General features: G+C 47.7%; 1 protein-coding gene across 5 annotated transcripts in view; it reads right to left on the reverse strand.

Annotated features, from left to right (window-relative positions):
* Positions 1 to 19,406, reverse strand: part of sbf1 (SET binding factor 1) — a 53,546-nt gene that overhangs the window by 13,405 nt on the left and 20,735 nt on the right. For 2 of the 5 annotated variants that reach the window (XM_086270391.1, XM_086270393.1), the window contains exons 3-23: positions 18,733 to 18,870; positions 18,528 to 18,656; positions 17,598 to 17,708; positions 16,730 to 16,807; positions 13,058 to 13,087; positions 11,743 to 11,848; positions 11,135 to 11,267; positions 10,937 to 11,045; positions 9,217 to 9,330; positions 6,215 to 6,292; positions 5,923 to 6,036; positions 4,918 to 5,046; positions 2,950 to 3,048; positions 2,650 to 2,857; positions 2,300 to 2,412; positions 2,049 to 2,198; positions 1,573 to 1,641; positions 1,316 to 1,477; positions 955 to 1,220; positions 427 to 599; positions 265 to 338 (exon numbers count right to left, since the gene is read on the reverse strand). In XM_086270391.1, the coding sequence (XP_086126517.1) occupies positions 265 to 338; positions 427 to 599; positions 955 to 1,220; positions 1,316 to 1,477; positions 1,573 to 1,641; positions 2,049 to 2,198; positions 2,300 to 2,412; positions 2,650 to 2,857; positions 2,950 to 3,048; positions 4,918 to 5,046; positions 5,923 to 6,036; positions 6,215 to 6,292; positions 9,217 to 9,330; positions 10,937 to 11,045; positions 11,135 to 11,267; positions 11,743 to 11,848; positions 13,058 to 13,087; positions 16,730 to 16,807; positions 17,598 to 17,708; positions 18,528 to 18,656; positions 18,733 to 18,870 (2,583 nt within the window). The remainder of the gene's footprint in view (positions 1 to 264; positions 339 to 426; positions 600 to 954; positions 1,221 to 1,315; positions 1,478 to 1,572; positions 1,642 to 2,048; positions 2,199 to 2,299; positions 2,413 to 2,649; positions 2,858 to 2,949; positions 3,049 to 4,917; positions 5,047 to 5,922; positions 6,037 to 6,214; positions 6,293 to 9,216; positions 9,331 to 10,936; positions 11,046 to 11,134; positions 11,268 to 11,742; positions 11,849 to 13,057; positions 13,088 to 16,729; positions 16,808 to 17,597; positions 17,709 to 18,527; positions 18,657 to 18,732; positions 18,871 to 19,406) is intronic. The other 3 variants (XM_086270392.1, XM_086270394.1, XM_086270395.1) reach the window with 3 other exon arrangements.

A 19,406-nucleotide genomic window follows, 5' to 3' on the forward strand; every position in this document is an offset into this window, starting at 1 on the left:
CATGAACAGCACCCTTCAGATGGAAGGCACGCAGCTCTGAAGGCCCTGGGAGAGCCGCTCCGGCCTCAGATAGCAGACCGCACACCCCACATGCACGGCTCCGGCGTGCTGCGAGTCACACGCTTCTGTCTGCAGCTGACAGACGTACCTGCCGTGGCGCTTTGAGCCTGAGCTGAAGGGATTGGTGAAGAGGGGAGTGGGCGGGGCCGGTTGGGGTTCTGCATGGCCTTTGTCCAGTGGGATGTAAAAACATGAATTGGTTACCTTTTGGATGGGAGGCAGTCTCTTACTCTCCCTGTGGACTGCTTCCAACGTCTCGATGTGCATTTGAACGATATCTGCAGAGTGAGAGTGCAGAGACAGCGTGAGGCTCGAGTGCTTCATGCGTGTGGCTGACACGAGGCAGACGCGGCGATTCGTCCATACCTGGTATCATGGCGTGGAGAGCTTTGAGGTGCTCGTTGGTCACGCCGCTCTCGTTGCACACTTTATCGACAAAGCGGTTAATGAAGCGCACCACAGAGTTGGCCACGTCTGAGCTCTCTGCGTCTTCGAAGCCGCTCTCCGTGTCGTAGCTTTCCGCCATGCTGCCTGCAATGCTGCAACACAAACACACGCTCTGAGCACGGACGAAGCCCCAGCTGATCGAACAACTCGATGTAAACAATAACTCCACACTCATGGGCGATGCCCGTGCTGGTCACAGAATAAAAGGAACGGTCTCTGTTTTAAAGACAGATGTTGGGATTTCACAATAAAAGCCTGTCTTACTAAACACAAAGTGAATGTGACAAAAACAGACATTTTATGTCTCAGCCAATCAGCCGCTTTGAGTGTGACAGTGTTTGATGACACTAAGACATGCTTAGCTGGATTGTGTGAAGATAAAAACATGTTTCTAAAGACTTGTTTGTACTGTGGGCGCGCCCTCTGTGGGCAGACGGGCGCTCCTACCTGTTTGTGACGTAGCTGTTGCTGACGCTCTCCACGTCTCCGAGGCCGGAGCTCCGCAGCAGCCGGTTCTTGCTGGTGTCCAGCGGGAGCAGCAGGTAGCTCATCCTGTTGGCGTAGTGGATGGCCTGGCTGAATACCGTGCTCTCCTCCTTCTGCACGCGCTCCATCTGCATTTCTTTGCTGAGCGTCGGCCACAGCCGGCTCTGCTCTGACGCCAGCTCCAGGGCGCCGATTTCCCTTCTGTTGCCCGAGGCGACGTGCTGTTCCTGAGAACACATCGGGATGGACAAAGCTCCGTCAGTTAGACGGTGAACTTTTAATCACGTGTGCGGAGCATGGGACATGCGGGCGCTCTGCTCACCGAGTTGTTGTGCTGCCCTCCGTCCTCCGTCTCCAGGTACAGGTGTCGGATGTGGTTCTGCACGTCGCTGTAGAACATGGCCTCCCAGAACTGCATGTTGGTCCACACCATGTGCTCCTGCACACAGCTGTAGGCAAACTGGGTGACGCCTGCTCCCAGTTTCTGTCAGACAGAACACAGACGTCCAATCACAGGCTCAGTAACACCTCAAGCTGTACAGTGTGGGCGAACTCTCATTTTAGGAAGGATGCACTCACTCTGCAGAAGGCTGTGACCAGGGGAAGAAGCGCCGCCGCGATCCCGTGTTCATCCATGTGTGAACAGTCCTGAACAGAAAGAGCAGGAAAGCACTGAGCTCCAAAACAACGAAGCACAGAGACGTGTGTGAGGCTTCACGCTTGACCTGCAAAGACTTCTATGACATGTGATCAGCCTGTATACACCTCCAACAGAAGAAGCGGCTCGTGTTTAAGAGCATCTGCTCTGGCAACAGCCAGGTCGGCGAGCTGCAGCTGTGGAAACCTGACGAGTGAACAACAGTAACACAGCTGTTACTGTCACTCTGACGAGGCTGAATCCATTCTACAGGAAGTCAAAGCTGCCACCTGATGTCAGTATGGGTCACACTCTGAACACTTCCCATAATGCCGTTCAGCGGCTTGTTTTGTGACGCCCACAGGCACGTCCTCGTGGTGTGCTTCGACACTATCAGGCCCCTTGTGTGCCGGCTCACCTGTAAGGTGCAGTTCATCATGCGCACAATGTAGTCAAACTGCTGGTCATCCAGCACAGCTCGGTTCTGCAGGACATGTTGATTGAGCTCCTGAGTCAAACACACGCGAGCTGCCCGACCCTTCAACGCCCGCAGCACCGCTGGCATCAGCTGCACAGACGACGTGACAAACGACCACGATCAACACACAAAAACAGCCTGCAGACCGAACAAAGTTTGTGAGTGCGTCACAGACACACACGCGTCTTTACCTTCTTGGCCTCCAGCATTTTGTTCTCAAAAATGTACGTGATGCAGTTCCTGACCACCTCCAGCCTGCGAGCGCTGTTCGCCATCACGTTGCCGTTCCTGTCCACGATATCTCCTGTGGAGCAAAGGGCGTCAGACTCGCCACAGCACAGAAGCTACGCCTCCTACGCACGCACTGTCAGACTGTATGAGGTTAACACAGGAAGTTTAAGATGCACGTAAGCAGGGTCAGCGCCAACTCAGAGCGGGTGTTGGCCGCCTTCAGTTAACCTCACGTTACAGTTTCACCACACTGAGGCTTCGGCCGATATGAGTTTGCAGTCGGGTCACGTGCATGCTAAGAACAGCTCACCCAGCGGCGGCCCAGATGGCACCATGCTCTTGAGCTCCGGCTTGACGGCGGGAGGTGCGGTCTTGAGCTTGGCAGCAGCGTGATCGATGAACAGCTGCACCGCTACGTCGTCCAGCATGGGGAACGGCGCCCGATTCTGTGCGTTGTTCTGACTGTTTTCTGACGGTCGCTGGATTTTGTGCATGGCCACAGCGGGGTAGGGATTCTCCTGAGAAAACAGAAAGACGGCGATCGTTGAAGGAAGAACGGAGGAATGGCGACAAACAGAAACCGTAAGAAAGTTCAATCGATGAAACGCACATTTTTGAAGAGCTGCTCTGCAACCTCCTTGGCATGGTTCATGACTTTGTGCGGACAGGCCTCCTCTTGTCGTATCCGCTCCACCTGGTTTGCTACCAGCTGTAGAAAGAGGACAGCAGTGATGTTAGTAGCTTTCTTCCGTATCTGAGCCACACTGTGCTCAGTGACCAACGATCGTGTCTAGGGCTGCTCAATTAATCAAATTTTACGCTCCGTGTTGTGTAACTATTTTTAAATCCCTGTAGAACCGGAACCTTGTAAGCTAGCGCAATAATTGTTTTTGCATATGAAACCGGAGGAGTTGTACTTACATCTGATGCCATCAGCTTGTCCTCGGTCACGGTTTCCTTCCACATATAGCTTTGCAAAAACTGCATAAAAAGCGCTTGCAGCAACAAAAACATAATATTCCAGAAACACGCTTTGCCGATCCCATCAGCTGTTGGTAACACTTCCCACAGTGAAACAGACGTCAGCGCGAACGATCGCATGTCCGCCATTTCCTGTCCGAAACTGGAAGTGACGTCATTTTCGCGGAAAATGTAGTTTTTTTACTTGTAGGCCTTAAAAGCCTATACTGGTGTTTTTATAAGTCATGTTTGACTTTTCTGAATAGTTGCTGGGATGCTTAGAACTCAAACTTCACTGCTGGAAATAGTTTATTTTGATGCACCTGCTGTTTTCTTTGCAAATTTGCATCATAGGATTGTTTTTCATTTTTTCTGCAGTATATAAAAATTGGTGTATCTCCAAAATCAGTAAAAATATAATATAAGCTCTGGTGGACTTGGTTCTATGGTAGGTCGTAAAGGGTTAAATAAATATCGTCAAATAATCGAGATCTCAATTTCAGTGAAAATAATCGTGATTATCATTTTTGCCATAATCGAGCAGCCCTAATCGTGTCATCGGTGCACCAGGTTGGAACGTTTTCAGTTACGTCAGTAAAGGTTTGTGTGACAGCTGTTCATGGTAAATGCACTGATTCTTATACAGCGCGTCTCTACTCTCCCGGAGTGCTCAAAGCCCTCTATACAACATTCACACCCACTCATACAAGCACTTCCTTCTATACTTAAGTGCAATCTAAGCATTCACACTCCGCTGGACTCATTAGAGGGCAGCGGGGGGTTAGTTTCTTGCCCGAGGATACTTGGCAGACTGGGGAAGCCAAGCATCGAACCACCAACCTTCCAGTCAGTAGCTGATCTGCTCTACCGCCTGAGCCACACTTGTTGACTAGTCACGATTACGTCGACTATCAAAATAGCCGATGCGTCGTTTGAAGCTTTGTAAGATCCTGAAATTTAAGAGTGTAGTAACAGACTGAAACAGAAGGTGGTAGCACTGCATGTACAAGCTGGAAGAAGAAGAAGAAGAAGAAGCAGAAGAAGAAGAAGCAGAAGAAGCAGAAGCAGAAGAAGAAGAAGCAGAAGAAGAAGAAGCAGAAGAAGAAGAAGAAGCAGAAGAAGAAGAAGAAGCAGAAGAAGAAGAAGCAGAAGAAGCAGAAGCAGAAGAAGAAGAAGCAGAAGAAGAAGAAGAAGCAGAAGAAGAAGAAGAAGAAGAAGCAGAAGAAGAAGAAGAAGAAGAAGAAGCAGAAGAAGCAGAAGAAGAAGAAGAAGCAGAAGAAGAAGCAGATTTGAAGGATGGGTCGGCGTATCCTTCGTGGCCCACCATGTCCCAGAATTTTGTCTGAGCACCGTCAGTAATGTAAACATGTTTAACAACAACATTGTTATTGGGGGGAAATCCTTTCAAATCGACCTATCAGCTGCCTCCACACAGGTAAGTCCTGGGAGCCACATGCTGCACGGCCTCCTGGCTGATTGCTTCTTCCCAGAGGAGACTCAAACATGTGCTGACATGTCAGCTTAACACGTTTTTCCACTCGTAGCTGTCATGAACTACTGTGCTCTGCGATCGCACAAACAGGAGCGAACGGGTAGATGTTTGTGTTGAAAGACTCACGTCATCAAACAGGTCGGTGGCTCTGTAGGGGGGACCTCTCTCCGACACAAAGCCGGCGAACGCCATGCCGTCTAACACCTTGGTGAGGAAGTCGTCCTCTGACAGCGCCCTCTGGCCCAGGAAGGCAGCCTGTGGAAAAACGTTAGCAGCAATCAAGACTCTTTGACCACACAATGACCTGGAAAAGCTCATCCATGCCTTTGTAACGTCAAGGCTAGATTATTGTAATTCACTTTATTTTGGTCTCCACTCTACCCTTCTACATAGATTACAGACAGTCCAGAATGCCGCTGCACGCATTCTAACTAAAACTAAGAAGTTTGCTCACATCACTCCCGTCCTTGCTGATCTGCACTGGTTGCCTGTGAAATTTCGTATTCAATTAAAAATTCTGTTGCTTACTTTTAAAATTACTAATAACACAGGACCAAGCTATCTTAAGGAACTCTTAAACTCATATGCTCCTGCGAGGGCTTCAAGATCATCCTCACAGTTATTGTTGGTTCAGCCCAGATCTCGTTTGAAGTCTAGAGGTGATCGAGCGTTTGCTCTAGCTGCACCTGAGCTGTGGAACAATCTCCCGATTGGCATCCGGGCGTCTGACTCTATTCAATCTTTTAAATCACAGCTTAAAACATATCTGTTTGAACTTGCTTTTTCTACCAGTTAAATCCTGGCCTTGTTTGCAGTGAGTTATTCTATTAATTTTTCTGTTTGTCTTGCGTTGTCTATGTTCTCTATCACTGTGTTTGATGGTACAGCTTTACTTTGCTATAGCTATGTGCTATAGTTTACTCTTATTAGTGGTTTTTACCTGTGAACATAATTCCACACTTATATGACTCTGATGTTATAGTGTTAATTGTTTTATTCTTTTATGTAAAGCACTTTGGCATGCCCTTGGCTTTTAAATGTGCTCTATAAATAAAGATTGTTGTTGTTGTTGTTCTTTGTTTCCTTGGATGCACATTAACAGCGGTGTGCTGTGCCAGGACATTCCTGTACCTTATGGAAGCGAATCACAGGCTCTGGGTGAATGCGGATGATATGTAAACACCAGCGATAGCCCTGGAAGAGCCGAGCGAACAGCCACAGAAAGACCGCTCGGATCTCCTTGTCCTGAAACGCACACAGTAAAGACGACTGTCACACAGAGGAACTGAAAGAGTCTGGAAGCCTGAACCTGCCAGAGTTTATGACCTCCACCACCTCTTATGCCATCGATATAAGACAAAAACACTAATGCTGGTGTTGTGTAATTACAGCGTATGAATCACTACATGAGTTTACTCCTTGCCTGGATTTTGAGAGCAGAGGGTTGCGTGGACTGTGGGGGGAATGCATGATCGGCAACTTCCAGCTCCGGATCCAAAACCTGCAGGAACAGAAAACAAAGTCCATCACTGCTGACCACAAGTCTCTGCTGCTGATTCCTGCTGATACGGACAACAGCACAAACTCACCGTTTTCAGAGTGATGGAGCTCTGAGCTTGTATTCACTAGACTACGTGGTTAAAGCACATTTACTACACAGGTGCAAAGTTTCCTGTCAGATGTGAACAACATCTGGGAAAGCTCAGAAGAAGAGTAAGTCAGTGGCAGAGTGTGCAGACACACATCATCCTTGGTTACAGCTTTTAGGCTCAGAACAAATTCATCTGGCTAAGTGTAAGGACAGCTGAGCAGCTAAGCCCTGGTTTAGGGTTGCTATCCAACCGTCTCCAGCATCAGCGTGGTTCCTGGAGCAGCAGCACACTGAGGGACAACTGAACAGACGAGCCCCAGATCAGCTTCACACGCAGGGCTGTCAGTGTGGCAGATATCTGCTGTGCCTGGACTTTGTGTGTCAGAGTTGGATCTGTTTTCATCGCTCTGCCAGCTGAGGCCTATAACCCAGTGAACTATCAGAGCAGCGTTAGCACCACAGCAGTCTCAGGGTTAAGAGTCATGAAGCACACAGAACGGCGCAGTGACAAAAACAAAACTTTCAAAATAAATTATTTTTCTATTAAATCGATCCATTCCTTTGAGCCCTGACGTCTTTGGTATGTGGCCTAAGTCAGCAGGGCCAAGTTCAGTGTCTCTCTGGAGGGCACAGAGCTGTCGAATGATGCTGCTGCAATAACATCTGTGGCTCATCGATGTAGACTGAGACAGTGAGCACATAAGACCAAACTAAACCCAACACGACTGTAAGGAAGAGGACTCCCTTACTGCATTTATTTATATTGTATTGTCTGTATAGCACTTGAGGATCAGATACAGATAACTGCTCGTTTATGTACGAGGCATTCCTGTTTATCCAAGTCTGAGGTACGTCCCACAATCAGGGGAATTTACGATGAATCCAGCTGCAACATGCAACCACAACTAAGAGTTTGGATCATGGCAGTGCAGCACAGTGCAGGCTAAAAACACTCTTCAGGACACACAAGCGTTCTGTAGCTCTTCATCTTAGCTGACGTTTTCTAAAGCAGCACACGGTCTAACAGGTTACTCCACAACACACCTACCAGCGCTGCACTTGTGCATCTCAGTATTAGCATCCTTACTGCAGTGTAAGCTCTCAGCACTGAAACAGACAACGATTAAAATCGTTCGGCACTCCTCTCTCACGTTACTGTTGATGAGTGTCTAAAAAGAAACCGTACTGTGAGTGTCCGTGGGAAGAGCCTGACAAGTTCAAATACCAGGCTGCATGTCTGCGCTGAAAATGCAAAGCACCCTCCTCCAAATAAACACCCTCTACCCTTTGTCTCCGTGCACACAGAAGCTCAGTCGTTTACTCCAAGAGACATTATCTAAAAGGCAGAACAGAGTTTATCTGGCAGACATGTGAGTGTTTAGTTTGACTTGTCATCACTCGATAAAAGAAAACTACTGTTGATCTAAATGTTTCGACAGGACGAAACTAACTGGGGAAACACAAGATCGTTTATCCAGAAATGGAACATGTTCAAACACAAAACTGTGTTTAAATACAGCAGACCAGGACCACTACTGAGGTCCTTTTACCTTTGACTTCGTATTCAAGCATGCGCTTCTGTTTATCCTGTGGAACAAATCAGGTTCCAGTTATGTTGATGTGACATGTGCTGCACAGGGACAGCAGCAGCAGCTCAGGCCTCCGTGATATCTGCACATCTGTGTTTCACTCTCAGCTTCACTGTCAACGAGTTACAAAGTTTGTCCATGTTTCATGTGCAGGAAAAGGACAAAGCATGAAAAGCAAAGGGCTGTGAGTATTATATGACCGCTGTATAACTGTATCAGACGGCGCGTGAGCAACACTTTGTGTTTACATATTATTTCTCACTACACTTTACTCATGGCTGAGACTGTAAAATGACTGCATATCCAGTAAACTGCTCATAAACTGGGTATCACTTCCTGTAGCTCAAACCGATTTACTCACAGCTGATATGGTTACGAGCATGAACAGCTTTGCTGTATCATCTCCATTGTTATGAGATTTGCACAAAGCAAACAGAGCTGACAAAGGAAGCAGGAAGAAAAATCGATGTATTGGGCCTTTATCAATAATAAGGAAGCTGGAGGCATTTATAAAAAGTGTTTCTCAGAAAGGGCAGGTGCTGCAGTGCTGGAAGGAGGTGAAGAACAGCTTGATAAGAACACAAGAACAGTGTTTGGTTGGTGAGCGCGCTGCATCCAAGCAGCGGGGCTTAAAAAAGGGGAAATCCTATCAGTGACATAACCATTCAAATGTAGTAATAAGCAAAGGACTGCAGCGCTGTGCCTCAGTACAAACCGACCTCTGTGGTTGTGCATTTATCAGATAACTCAGCACTAAGGCTGCATTTCCACAGTTAAGGTGACGACACACTCGGCACTTCTTAAATGTATCTGACTTTTTTGGCAGGTATAAAAAAAAAAAATCATACTTGGAAATGATCTCCACCCCAGTCAAGCCCAACAAGAACACACTGCTGTGCAGTATTTCAGACGTGATTAATGATAAAGTCCCGCCTTAAATGCTTTCAATGCATCCCTGCTTGTATTTACATGTTTTTACTTCAATAACATTTCAGTCAGAGACGACTGCTTGGAGTCTATCAGGGCTTTTTACACAGGGACTGGAGCACTGGACAAAACCGCTTATTCCTTTCAGCTGAAGTCAATACTAGGAAAGAGAAGCACTTCCTGAACATGTTACTGGCACCTAATCCCATAAAGAGCACTGGGAAGTCTGGTGGTAGAAACCACCCACGTGATGCTACTGAGACTTCCCAGTAATCGTGTGCATTGTGGCTTTGGGTGTGTTTAAGCTGCAGCTCTTACCATGGAGAGTGCCGTCTGGGTCTGCTGGAGCAGAGGTTCAGGCAGCAGGGAGATGTGGACGCACTCGGGGATGGTAACTGTGCCTCCATCCAGGTCGGCAATGATCACGTCCAGCTGCACACGCACACACACACACACACGCACACGATTAACATCTGTGCTTCAGGGAGTGCTGATAAGAAGTGAAACAGGAGCTGATTAGATCAAGTGGAAGACAAACACAGTGGCCTCTGAGCAGCTGCTCGTTACATGACCCAGTCGATCAAACCACAGAGCGCACAGTCACATATCAGTGACACACAACCACTGCTCTTACAGCAATAAAGGTAGAAAACACAGCCCCCTGTAGCTAAAGGCTGTGATGGGGCAGCACGCAGCCACACGTGATGAGTCCCGCTAACACCATCATCAGGCCTCAACCTGGTTTCCTCGATCGTGACACTGAATCACCAACTACTGTCCTGGACGCTGATGTGTCTCGGCCGAGTTTACAAAGACGACTACGTGACAAAGCGATGCATCTACCAAGGTTAGCAGGTAGCAAACAGCTGGATGGCAGCAGCTTAAAGACGGATCCGCGGGTCAGTACGAGCTCACACGACTCACAGCTACGAGCCGCGTCAGAGCTTTTCTTATTGACGTGCATTTCACAGAGAAAGCTGTCCCTGTGTGACTGTGTGAAACTATGAAACGCGCCCTTTGTCCTCTAAACACTACGATATCACACATCTACCCCAGCCTGCAGCAGCTGTGTGTAGAGTGCACTGTGCAGGGATGTGTGATTGTTTCAGTGCTGATACAGCGCCGGGTTGGCACAGATGGCTGTGTGTCGCTAACCTGCTCTCGTGTTCATTTCCCTTCCACAGCTGTTTGATAACTGTCGTACACAAAATGTTTACAGTGGCGAACGCAGCTCACAAACCTCCTTTAGACACGTGTGTCGTGGCGAGCAGTCATCACAGACACGTGACGTCCGCCTTAAAAACAAAAGCTTTCTGGTGTCAGCGCTGAAGCTCCACAGCTGTGATCAGACGTTTACACTCATCGAACGTTTACTCTGGTCCCTCTCCACTCAGCATTAAACTAGTTCCCACTAGTGTCTGTGGGTGCCTTGTGTGAAAGCCTGCACTGGCCATCAACAGCATCTGGTTCAGGTGGAACTCACTAAGAGACGCTGTGTGGAGTCACACGTGTGCACACATTTCTTGCTTTATCAAGAACACTGTTCAATAACTTCACCTACAGAAATCATTAAAAGGCCCAAATCACAAGGACAGCAGCTTTAGCCAAACCCAAGCAAGCGTTCGTTCATCGTCCCCTCAAAGACAGCTCCGTCTTTTTAGAACACGCGCTTCCTGTCCCCGGACAGCGCTCCCTGCCGACACACTTCCAAATACTGCTGATGTCACTTTAATCATATATAAGCTCACAAAACATCAACACGTTAAAGGATATCCAAGTACATTTTTTAAATAAAATGCTCGACTATTCCAATGCTCAAGATAAGCCCCGCCTCCCTCTGTACAGCTGGTGGTTGTTAAAGGAAAGCTCCGTCAGGTCGATGACACACGACAACACTCCTGTCTGGGTTCTTTCCTCAGCAAAGCTTTAAGACACAGGTTCAGCCTTACCATTGCTGACACTGCTCTTTGCTGTCGCACTGATGAAAACTACCTCGTGTAGCCTCATATTCACTAAGCTGCAAACAGTGAGGACCCACCAGCTCTTGAGTCTCAGAGCGGAAGAAGGAATTGACACCAATGATGAAGGGCGTGGGGGTGCTCAGGACCTCGAGGAGTTTTCCAGGTAGGATGGGAATGTAAGTGAAGCTGAGAAAACACAACAACAAGAGACTTTACACACGTCCTGCACTCAGCAGTGTCTACACTGTGGCTTCATCAACAGGAGTGGGACATACCTGTATTTGAGAGGAAACATGATGGCCAGCAGTGCCCGGCAGGCGTCCGTTAGTCTCTGGTAGCTGCTGGACAGGAACAGGATTTTATGCTCCGTCAGGGCGGCGCAGAACAGACAGAGAACATTGGCGATACCTGAGGGAGGACAGAGGACGTGTCATCCACCTCACCTGCTGCATGCACGCACAGAAATATTGGTGATTTGAAGTTTCATCATATTTGATAGGGTTGAAGGTTCTCATGTCTTTTAAACTGCAGAATCAACCTGCATTTATTCTTTGAACACTAAAAGTGTAAAACTGTAAGCAAACTATCCTCTGATTGGCTGGCTCTCAGAAACAGAAGGTCTGAGCAGCAGGTCGTGGCCACAGCCATGTGTGAGATGCATATGGAGATATCCATGTTCTTCATGCAGAGCAAAGAGGATAAAAAGGTCTAACATGGAGAGTTTGTGTTTAACACTGACAGAAAATGAAGCCACGGGTCTTCCCCGGCCTGTAGCAGACACGTTTTATCACAAAGATCACGCACAGTATTGTTTACATGCATCTCACATGAGGTGACATTGCTCACGAAGTAACAGAGCAGTAATTTTCATATGTGCTCGTACCGAGCTGTCTGAAGAGCTGGGCCACACTGCTGCCACTGACAGGAAGAGACTCGTTGATCGGAGTCTGGATGACTTGCCGGTCGCCAGCACCTAATGTTATAGTCCGCTAAACATAAGAGAGGAGAGAAAAGAAGGATTTGAAAGCGGGTGTGAAAACGGCAGATTAATGGTGGTGGTCAGAGTCGGGGTTTGGCGGCGTGGTTTAATCACAACTGTGTATGTCCACAGAGCGGAGTGATTCAGAGACAGAGATGGAGAATCCCAGAAGCTTAGCAGCTACGTGACAAATTAAACACAAGCCATTCCAGCTGATCGGGATGTGAATGGGGCCGGGCGGGACTCCAAGCCAACGACCTTACTGAAAACACCAGCAGCACCACCCTATCAAACAGGTCCCAGAAACACAGCAGGTGTCATGCGCGACTTTTCCACTGCAGCCTAACGTGTGGAAAGCAGCTGCATTCATGAAGATTGAACTGAACTCTGTTTAAACAGAGAAATCATTGATGATGCCAATTATCATCTTACAATTATTTCCTTTGTTACCGACCACAAAACTTTGTAGAACTGAAGCTGTGCTGTACACAGCAGATGGGCCAATACATATGGGTCTGTGTTTGCTGGAATAACAAGCAGAGTGAAAACTGATGACTCAGTACTGTAGCACTACAGACAGACACACTGATGACTGCAGCACAAAGGCTTCGTGGGCTCATTACAGATCCACTTCCACCTTTGGCTGACCGGCCGTGGAGCACCAGCTGGGGGAAGGTGCAGCATTATCTCATGCTCTGTACAGCAGCAGCGATAGCGGCAGCAGCCACAGATGAGCTGTTAGTAGTTCAATGCTGTGATCCAACATCTGATCATCGCTGTGGTCTGAAGACGTGTGAGGTTTGACAGTAAGGATGCGCCCACACGTGCTTCTTAATGCACCGAGGACAGAATGTATTTGTGGCAGGAGGCCACTGGTTTCAGCAGGGCCTTAGAAACCCATTCCAAACTGGATGCTGTGGTGTCACAGCTGAGCCAATCACAGCCCTCCTCAGAGCCACTGCTGTCAACTGGGAAAAAACCAACCAGTCAATGGTCAGGTCATTTTGGTTACATGGAAATAAAATGACAAGAAACTAATCACTGTATGCGAAATAATCAGGTGTTGGTCACATATTGAGTCTATATCAAAGCTTTTGATTGGTCCTTCTGTCACAGGACGTGTGCATGGACTGCCTGAAGGAAACGGGTGGAGAAAAGGAAGCAGAGTCAATGGAAAGCTGATTGGTAGCGAGGGGAGAACAAAGTCAGGCTGGCGTACCAAACTCTCCTCTCTCTGCTCCTGGCCCGGCTACACAAGCACCCAGCAGAGACGCACAAACACACACCAACAGGATAAGACAGGTTAGCAACAACGAGCGAAGGCACAAAGTGCCCAAACTTAACATCATGACAGTATCAGCACAGCAAAACAACAAAGAGGCACAAACAACACACTGAAGGATGACACACGTGTGTGCAAAGAAAGTGCATTACTGAGCAGGAGCAGCAACGGATGATTCATAACTTAAAATACACACAGCAGTGACACAACACCTTCATTTGTTTTACAGCTAACAGTAACCAGAGTAACGGGGGAGGCTGCAGATTACATTAATTTTACTCAGGCTTAACACACACACACACACACACACACACACGGACACACACACACAGACACACACACAGACACAGACACACACACGGACACACACACGGACACACACACACACACACGGACACACACACACACACACACACACGGACACACACACAGACACACACACACACACACGGACACACACACACACACACACACACGGACACACACACACAGACACACACACAGACACAGACACACACAGACACACACAGACACACACACAGACACACACACAGACACAGACACACACACACACACGGACACACACACACACAGTAGGCCTGTTTGCGTTTGGCTTATCAGACTAGAAGTGGAGCGACCTGGTAAGCAGCTGGGCTCTCTGCCCGGGAACTTTGATTCCAAAACTGGAAACCGCAGCACTGAAATCACCTTCCAGCAGGATCCCGACACAAACAAAGCCAAAAGAAAAGAACAGTTCACGACTACGTGCCACGCTAACAGCAGGTCTGCTTTCAGCATCACACTTGGCAGCACGACGGACAGTGTCAACAAGAAAATTCCCTGTTTCTGGAATCATATGAAGCAATTCCAGAGGCAGATCTGTTCCTGTAATCTCTAATGAAAAACCGTCTGCTTGTTCCAGTAAAGTCAGAGTAAACACGGGGACGTCCAACGCTGCCACACACATGCACATACAGTGGGAGGTGGGACTGAGTTGCTGGGACTCTCTAAGGCTGCGTTCAAACTGCAGGCAAAAGCGCATCAAATCCGACTTTTTTGACCCTGTGCGACTCATATCCAATCATGGTGTGACAGTGTGAACGGCACAAATCCGACCTGGGTCACTTTCATATGTGGTCCTGAATCCAATACATCTCCGATGTTTTAGAAAGCGACTGCTGTTTGATGGTCATGTCGCATTAAATCCGTCTTTTACGTCACTGACACGAGACAGACGCCAATTATCAGCGCCGGAGAAGACATGGTGAACGCTTCCTGACCATCCCGTGTAGATGTCAGTGAAACTGTTGGGAAGACAACGTTGGAGAAACGTGAACATTTTATTTGTACTGTATAATCTGCAGATTCTGACAGAAATCTATCCTTTGAAGCACCGCTCCTCTGAAACAGCAAAAAGGATCATTATTAGGTTATTTACATTATTATGTAAATAACAAAATAACTTAAAGCAAAAATTGGGAAACAAGTCCTCATATTAAGGCCATCAGTCAAACATACTGTTGCTCTGGGTCTAAACAGAGCGCGTCGTGTGTGACGTCTTCTTTTGTGCATGCGCCGCTTTGAGCGTTCACACTAGAGCGCGTTTGCTGTCGCATTTTATTTGTAGTGTGAACGAGCAGACAAAAAAATCGGATTTGATCAAAAAATCTGAACTGAGCATCAAGACCTGCAGAGTGAACGTAGCCTAAGTTCTTGTAGTCTGGTCTTGGGTCAGAACGACTGCACGACGTCCATTCTTGTCTAAGGGCAGTGTTGCTGATCAAAAGCTGACGCTCCACTTCTGCAAGACACCGCGTGTCATACTGAGCTCAAAGTATTAGAGCTGCGTAAACTGTTGCTACAGATGAATCTATGCTGTTGTAAGATCCTGTCTGAGTCATACACTTGCTTAAAAAGTGGTGTGTGTGTGTGTGTGTGTGTGTGTGTGTGTGTGTGTGTGTGTGTGTGTGTGTGTGTGTGCGTGTCTCTGTGTGTGCGTGTGTCTGTCTCTGTGCGTGTGCGTGTGTGTGTCTGTGTCTGTGTGTGTCTCTGTGTCTGTGTCTGTGTGTGTCTCTGTGTGTGTGTGTGTGTGTGTGTGTGTGTGTGTGTGTGTGTGTGTGTGTGTGTGTGTGTGTGTGTGTGTGTGTGTAAAATGGCATTCATTTATTCATAAATATCATTTTCTGAAATACTGTGATCTAACTGAGGATGCATCGCTCAGCCCTAGTATAGCTTTAGGCCTGTTAGTATGTGTTACAGGGCGCGTGGCTGGACTACAGCAGGGTTTCAGCTTTGAATCCAGGGTAAGCATTACCTCTTTAGGAATTGCAGCCATTTTTATGGCTCAAAAGGATCCAAAGTATTGGGACAGTTGGCCGAGCAGTTTCATGAACAGGTGAGGCCTCATTATTTCATAAATGAAGCAGATACAGAGCTTAGGTGCAGGAGGCTCTTTAGGCAGAGAAACACAACAGCAACAAAAATCCTGCCACAGAAGCGGCCAAATAAACAACCTACGTTCTGGTGCCAGACCAAATGCTGAGCAACATCACGAGGGCGGGAAGACTACGAAAGACAGCTGAAGCAGATCATCACAAAGGTCTTTCATTGGTGAAGGAAGACCGAGTGAAGACCACTCCTGAGGAGGTTAGGGTTAGGTAAGTATCTACACAGGGTCCTAACCCCGTGCACTGCACCGCTGTCCCTTTGTGTTGCTTGCAAGCTCGCAGTCAGACCTGGGATCCAGTTTGGATCGTTCTCGGCCTCCAGGTGACGTTATAATCACACATAATCGAGCGCAGCTACGAGGCCCTCTGGCTGATCCAATCCAGCAACCACACTAAAGAAAGAGGCGGCTGCTACTGCATGCTGCTTAGATTACGGTAGATTAATACAGCTTTGTGCTTCATCTACGCAGCACCTCAGGAGAGGGGTTTGATAACGTGCTACATGGAAATGTGCTCTAAAGGTGAACTGTGCGTAAGCTACAGCGTGTCTGACTGAATACTTCTGATGCACATCAGTGTCATGTTGCTGCAATTGGTTTGTCGTCTGTGGCGAGCGTTTAGTTACTTTGTGCAGGTGCCCTGCGCTCCTCCGAGCGCTGCTTGTGCGTGCTGGCAGAGAAGCAAACTCTCCTGATGAGTGTGAGTGGAGACGTGGGCTAGCTTCACTGTTTGGGTCTTATGTGTGTTAATACTGATTAAATCTGATTCTCTCATTCAGACGCGGCGCTACCCGACAGGAAGCCATCTGCCATCCCATATGGTCGCCAAGCAACAAACTACGAACTGCACAGCAACTTGAATGTGTGTAAAGGTGTTCGTGTGCATGTGTCACCGAGGCGGGGAAAGAACGAGGAACTAATCCGTGCTTTTAAACGCAGCAAATCAAGCTGATGGCAAACAAAAGAAGCTTGAAATGAAGAACATGATGTAAACAAACAGAAAACCAGGTCAGCTGAAGCACCATCAGTCACAAATGATTTGAAACGACTGCAAGAAAGATTCCTTTAAAGAAAACAGAAACAATGGCGGCCTGTTGGATGAACAGAATCAATCACATCGAGCTGCTTGCTGATTGGTGAAGCTTGGAGAACATGAAAGTTACCTGGAGACAGGCCAGCAGCCAGTCACAGGCCAGGACCTGAGGAACTCTGTCTAAACTACAAACTGGGGCCTCATCTGTCTGTAACACAGAGGAACCAGGGTACAGTAGGGCGCACACAAATGACACACACGGGTTACAACATCTGGAGCAGGAAGTGTCAGCTAGTGTAGTTCAGAGAAAATACACACTTCCTGCTGTACGTGCACCGTGACACGAGTCATCTGTGTTTAAAAACAGATTATTAGATCACAGTTTCCAGGTGGTGGAATTAAAATAAACATGACCTTAAAAGAAAATATGAAAACAATGAATGAAGGGGAAATTAAAAAGTAAAATGAGGAACAAGTTATTACGACATTTTTATATGTGAAATACAGGGTTTATTAACCTGCTGGAGTTTTCTGCAGATTTCCAGCTCATCTGTGATTGGTTAAAAAGGTGTGTGCACATATGCGTCCACGATATGACAACGTGAGGTTAGAGCACACACTTTGTTACTGCTGTTCAACACGACAGGTCTTCAGTGTTTCTGCCTGTGTCACTGCAGAGCTGCGCTCAGCCACAGATGAGAGAAACCCACAGAAATGCACAAGCAGGTTAGACAACACTCGACCCTTTAAACACAAAGAGCGCTGGATGTTCATGCTGAAAACGCAGCTACACTAGCAGGCTGTGCAAAGCTTTGCTTCTATGCACACAGCTGGCTGAGCGACGCATCAGCTGCCATTTAAAGTCTGACATTAACACATTTTACAGAGCCTGCTCGGTCAGGGAGAAACAGCACTGGTTTAAATGACCCCTCAACTCAAATCATCACCTCTGGCAGGTCATGCTGCATCGTCAACGTGACAGAGACAGGAAGTTATACCTGGGAGCCTCCAGCGATGGGGATGACACAAGTGAGGAGATTCCCGACAACCGTTTCCAAGGGCGCAGACAGACCATCTACGTGGACGGTGTAGATCAGCCCCAGGCAGTTCTGTTCAACCAAGAAACACAGAGGTCAAGGGTCAACGGCAAACCCAGCACCGAGGCCACAGCAGGGTTTCACACACAGTGGGCTGCAGACTCATTTACACAGCAAGGCCGCAGGTTCCAGTGCAGTCAGGTGTTTGTCTGGAGTCAGCATGTCTGTCTTCAAGTCGCAGCTAATCTCTAACAACGCTTGAAAATGATCAGAATCAACAAATTCAGTTTTATTTTGCATCCCTGTGAAAGACGACGATAATACCACTCAGAAAGTTCTCTTTGGTAATGTGCAGCTTTGTTATTGTGAGCTCAAATATGGGCCTTTTTATGTCTCTGTCCCAAACTACAGTTTCATGGTAAGAGAGAATGTCGGCCTCTAGTCTTTACCAGACTTTAATGTCCAGACTTCAGAACTGAAGGTCGGTCGGGGCTTTTTAAAAAGAAATACTACAAAAAGGAATTTTCTATGTCCAAACTTTGCACAGTAAAGTCTTAAACCACGGGCGGTCCAACAGAAAATGCTCTGAAACTGTGATGACTTGAGAATGATTTAATAACTTAGAAAGCTGTGCGGTTTCTTTCACGTTGGACGTCCATGCATGTGTAGATACACCCGTGTGCACACACCGCCACCTAACCCTAACCCCCACAAACAGAATCAACCTGCACACATAATCCAACTCCAGCCAATCAGCTTCTTAGTTCCTTCTTCTGTCAACATTCACTCATCTTTTAAATAAAACGGATATTAATTGAATGTTGTTCATCTTGTGTTGTGTCATATCTACATACATAAATGTCACATGTGGAAAAGCTGTGTGAGCCGTACCCTGAACACCTCGGTGTGATCCAACTGGGACACCAGCACCAAGCTCTTGGGGGCAAAGATCTTAGCTGGTTGGACGACGGAGAGCACCTCATCTGCTTCGTCCGCCTCGCTGGCCTCAGCCTTCTGCAGCTGAACACAGGGTCACACATTACTGTCACATTAAGTTATTCAGTTTCAGTTGAATCATCATTTGACACCGTCTCACCTGGGGGTTGTCCAGGCCCTCCCAGAAGGTGAAGCAGGCACAATAGTGACGGTCCGAGTTGATGTCAGTCAAAACCGCTACGAAGAAGGAGGGAGGCAGCTGATCGGGAACCAGCTGCCAACCGCTGGGTTGGCAGAACTGAAGAGCGGGGAGGAGGGGAGGAGGGGTGGGAAGGTGGTGGCAATATTGGGGCAAGAGGTGAAGACACAGCGAAGAAGAGAAAGATAAACATTAGCAAACGTATCAGACAATAGTAGATCACATGGTGGGACAACACCTCGATTCATCCAGGGCTGGGCTTCAACTGCACCACAGCTCGCCATGAGCGACGGCCCCGTATATGACAGTGATATACGTGGCGATGGTGGCTCAAGAGTTGTGTGTTCGTCTTGTAATCGGAAGGTTGCCGGTTCGAGCCCTGGCTCGGACAGTCTCGGTCGTTGTGTCCTTGGGCGAGACACTTCACCTACCGCCTACTGGTGGTGGTCAGAGGGGCCGATGGTGCGATATGGCAGCCTGGCTTCTGTCAGTCTGCCCCAGGGCAGCTGTGGCTACACCTGTAGCTGCCTCCACCAGTGTGTGAATGTGAGAGGGAATGAATAGTGTCATTGTAAAGCGCTTTGAGGGGTCCTGAAAAGCTCTATATAAATGCAATCCATTATTATTAGTAAATC

Source organism: Aulonocara sp. 'chitande type north' Nkhata Bay, linkage group LG17 (assembly GCF_057382095.1).
Source record: "Aulonocara sp. 'chitande type north' Nkhata Bay isolate Kocher_YH1m ecotype deep benthic linkage group LG17, A_spYH_male_GT1.1, whole genome shotgun sequence".
Classification (NCBI taxonomy): Eukaryota; Metazoa; Chordata; class Actinopteri; order Cichliformes; family Cichlidae; genus Aulonocara; species Aulonocara sp. 'chitande type north' Nkhata Bay.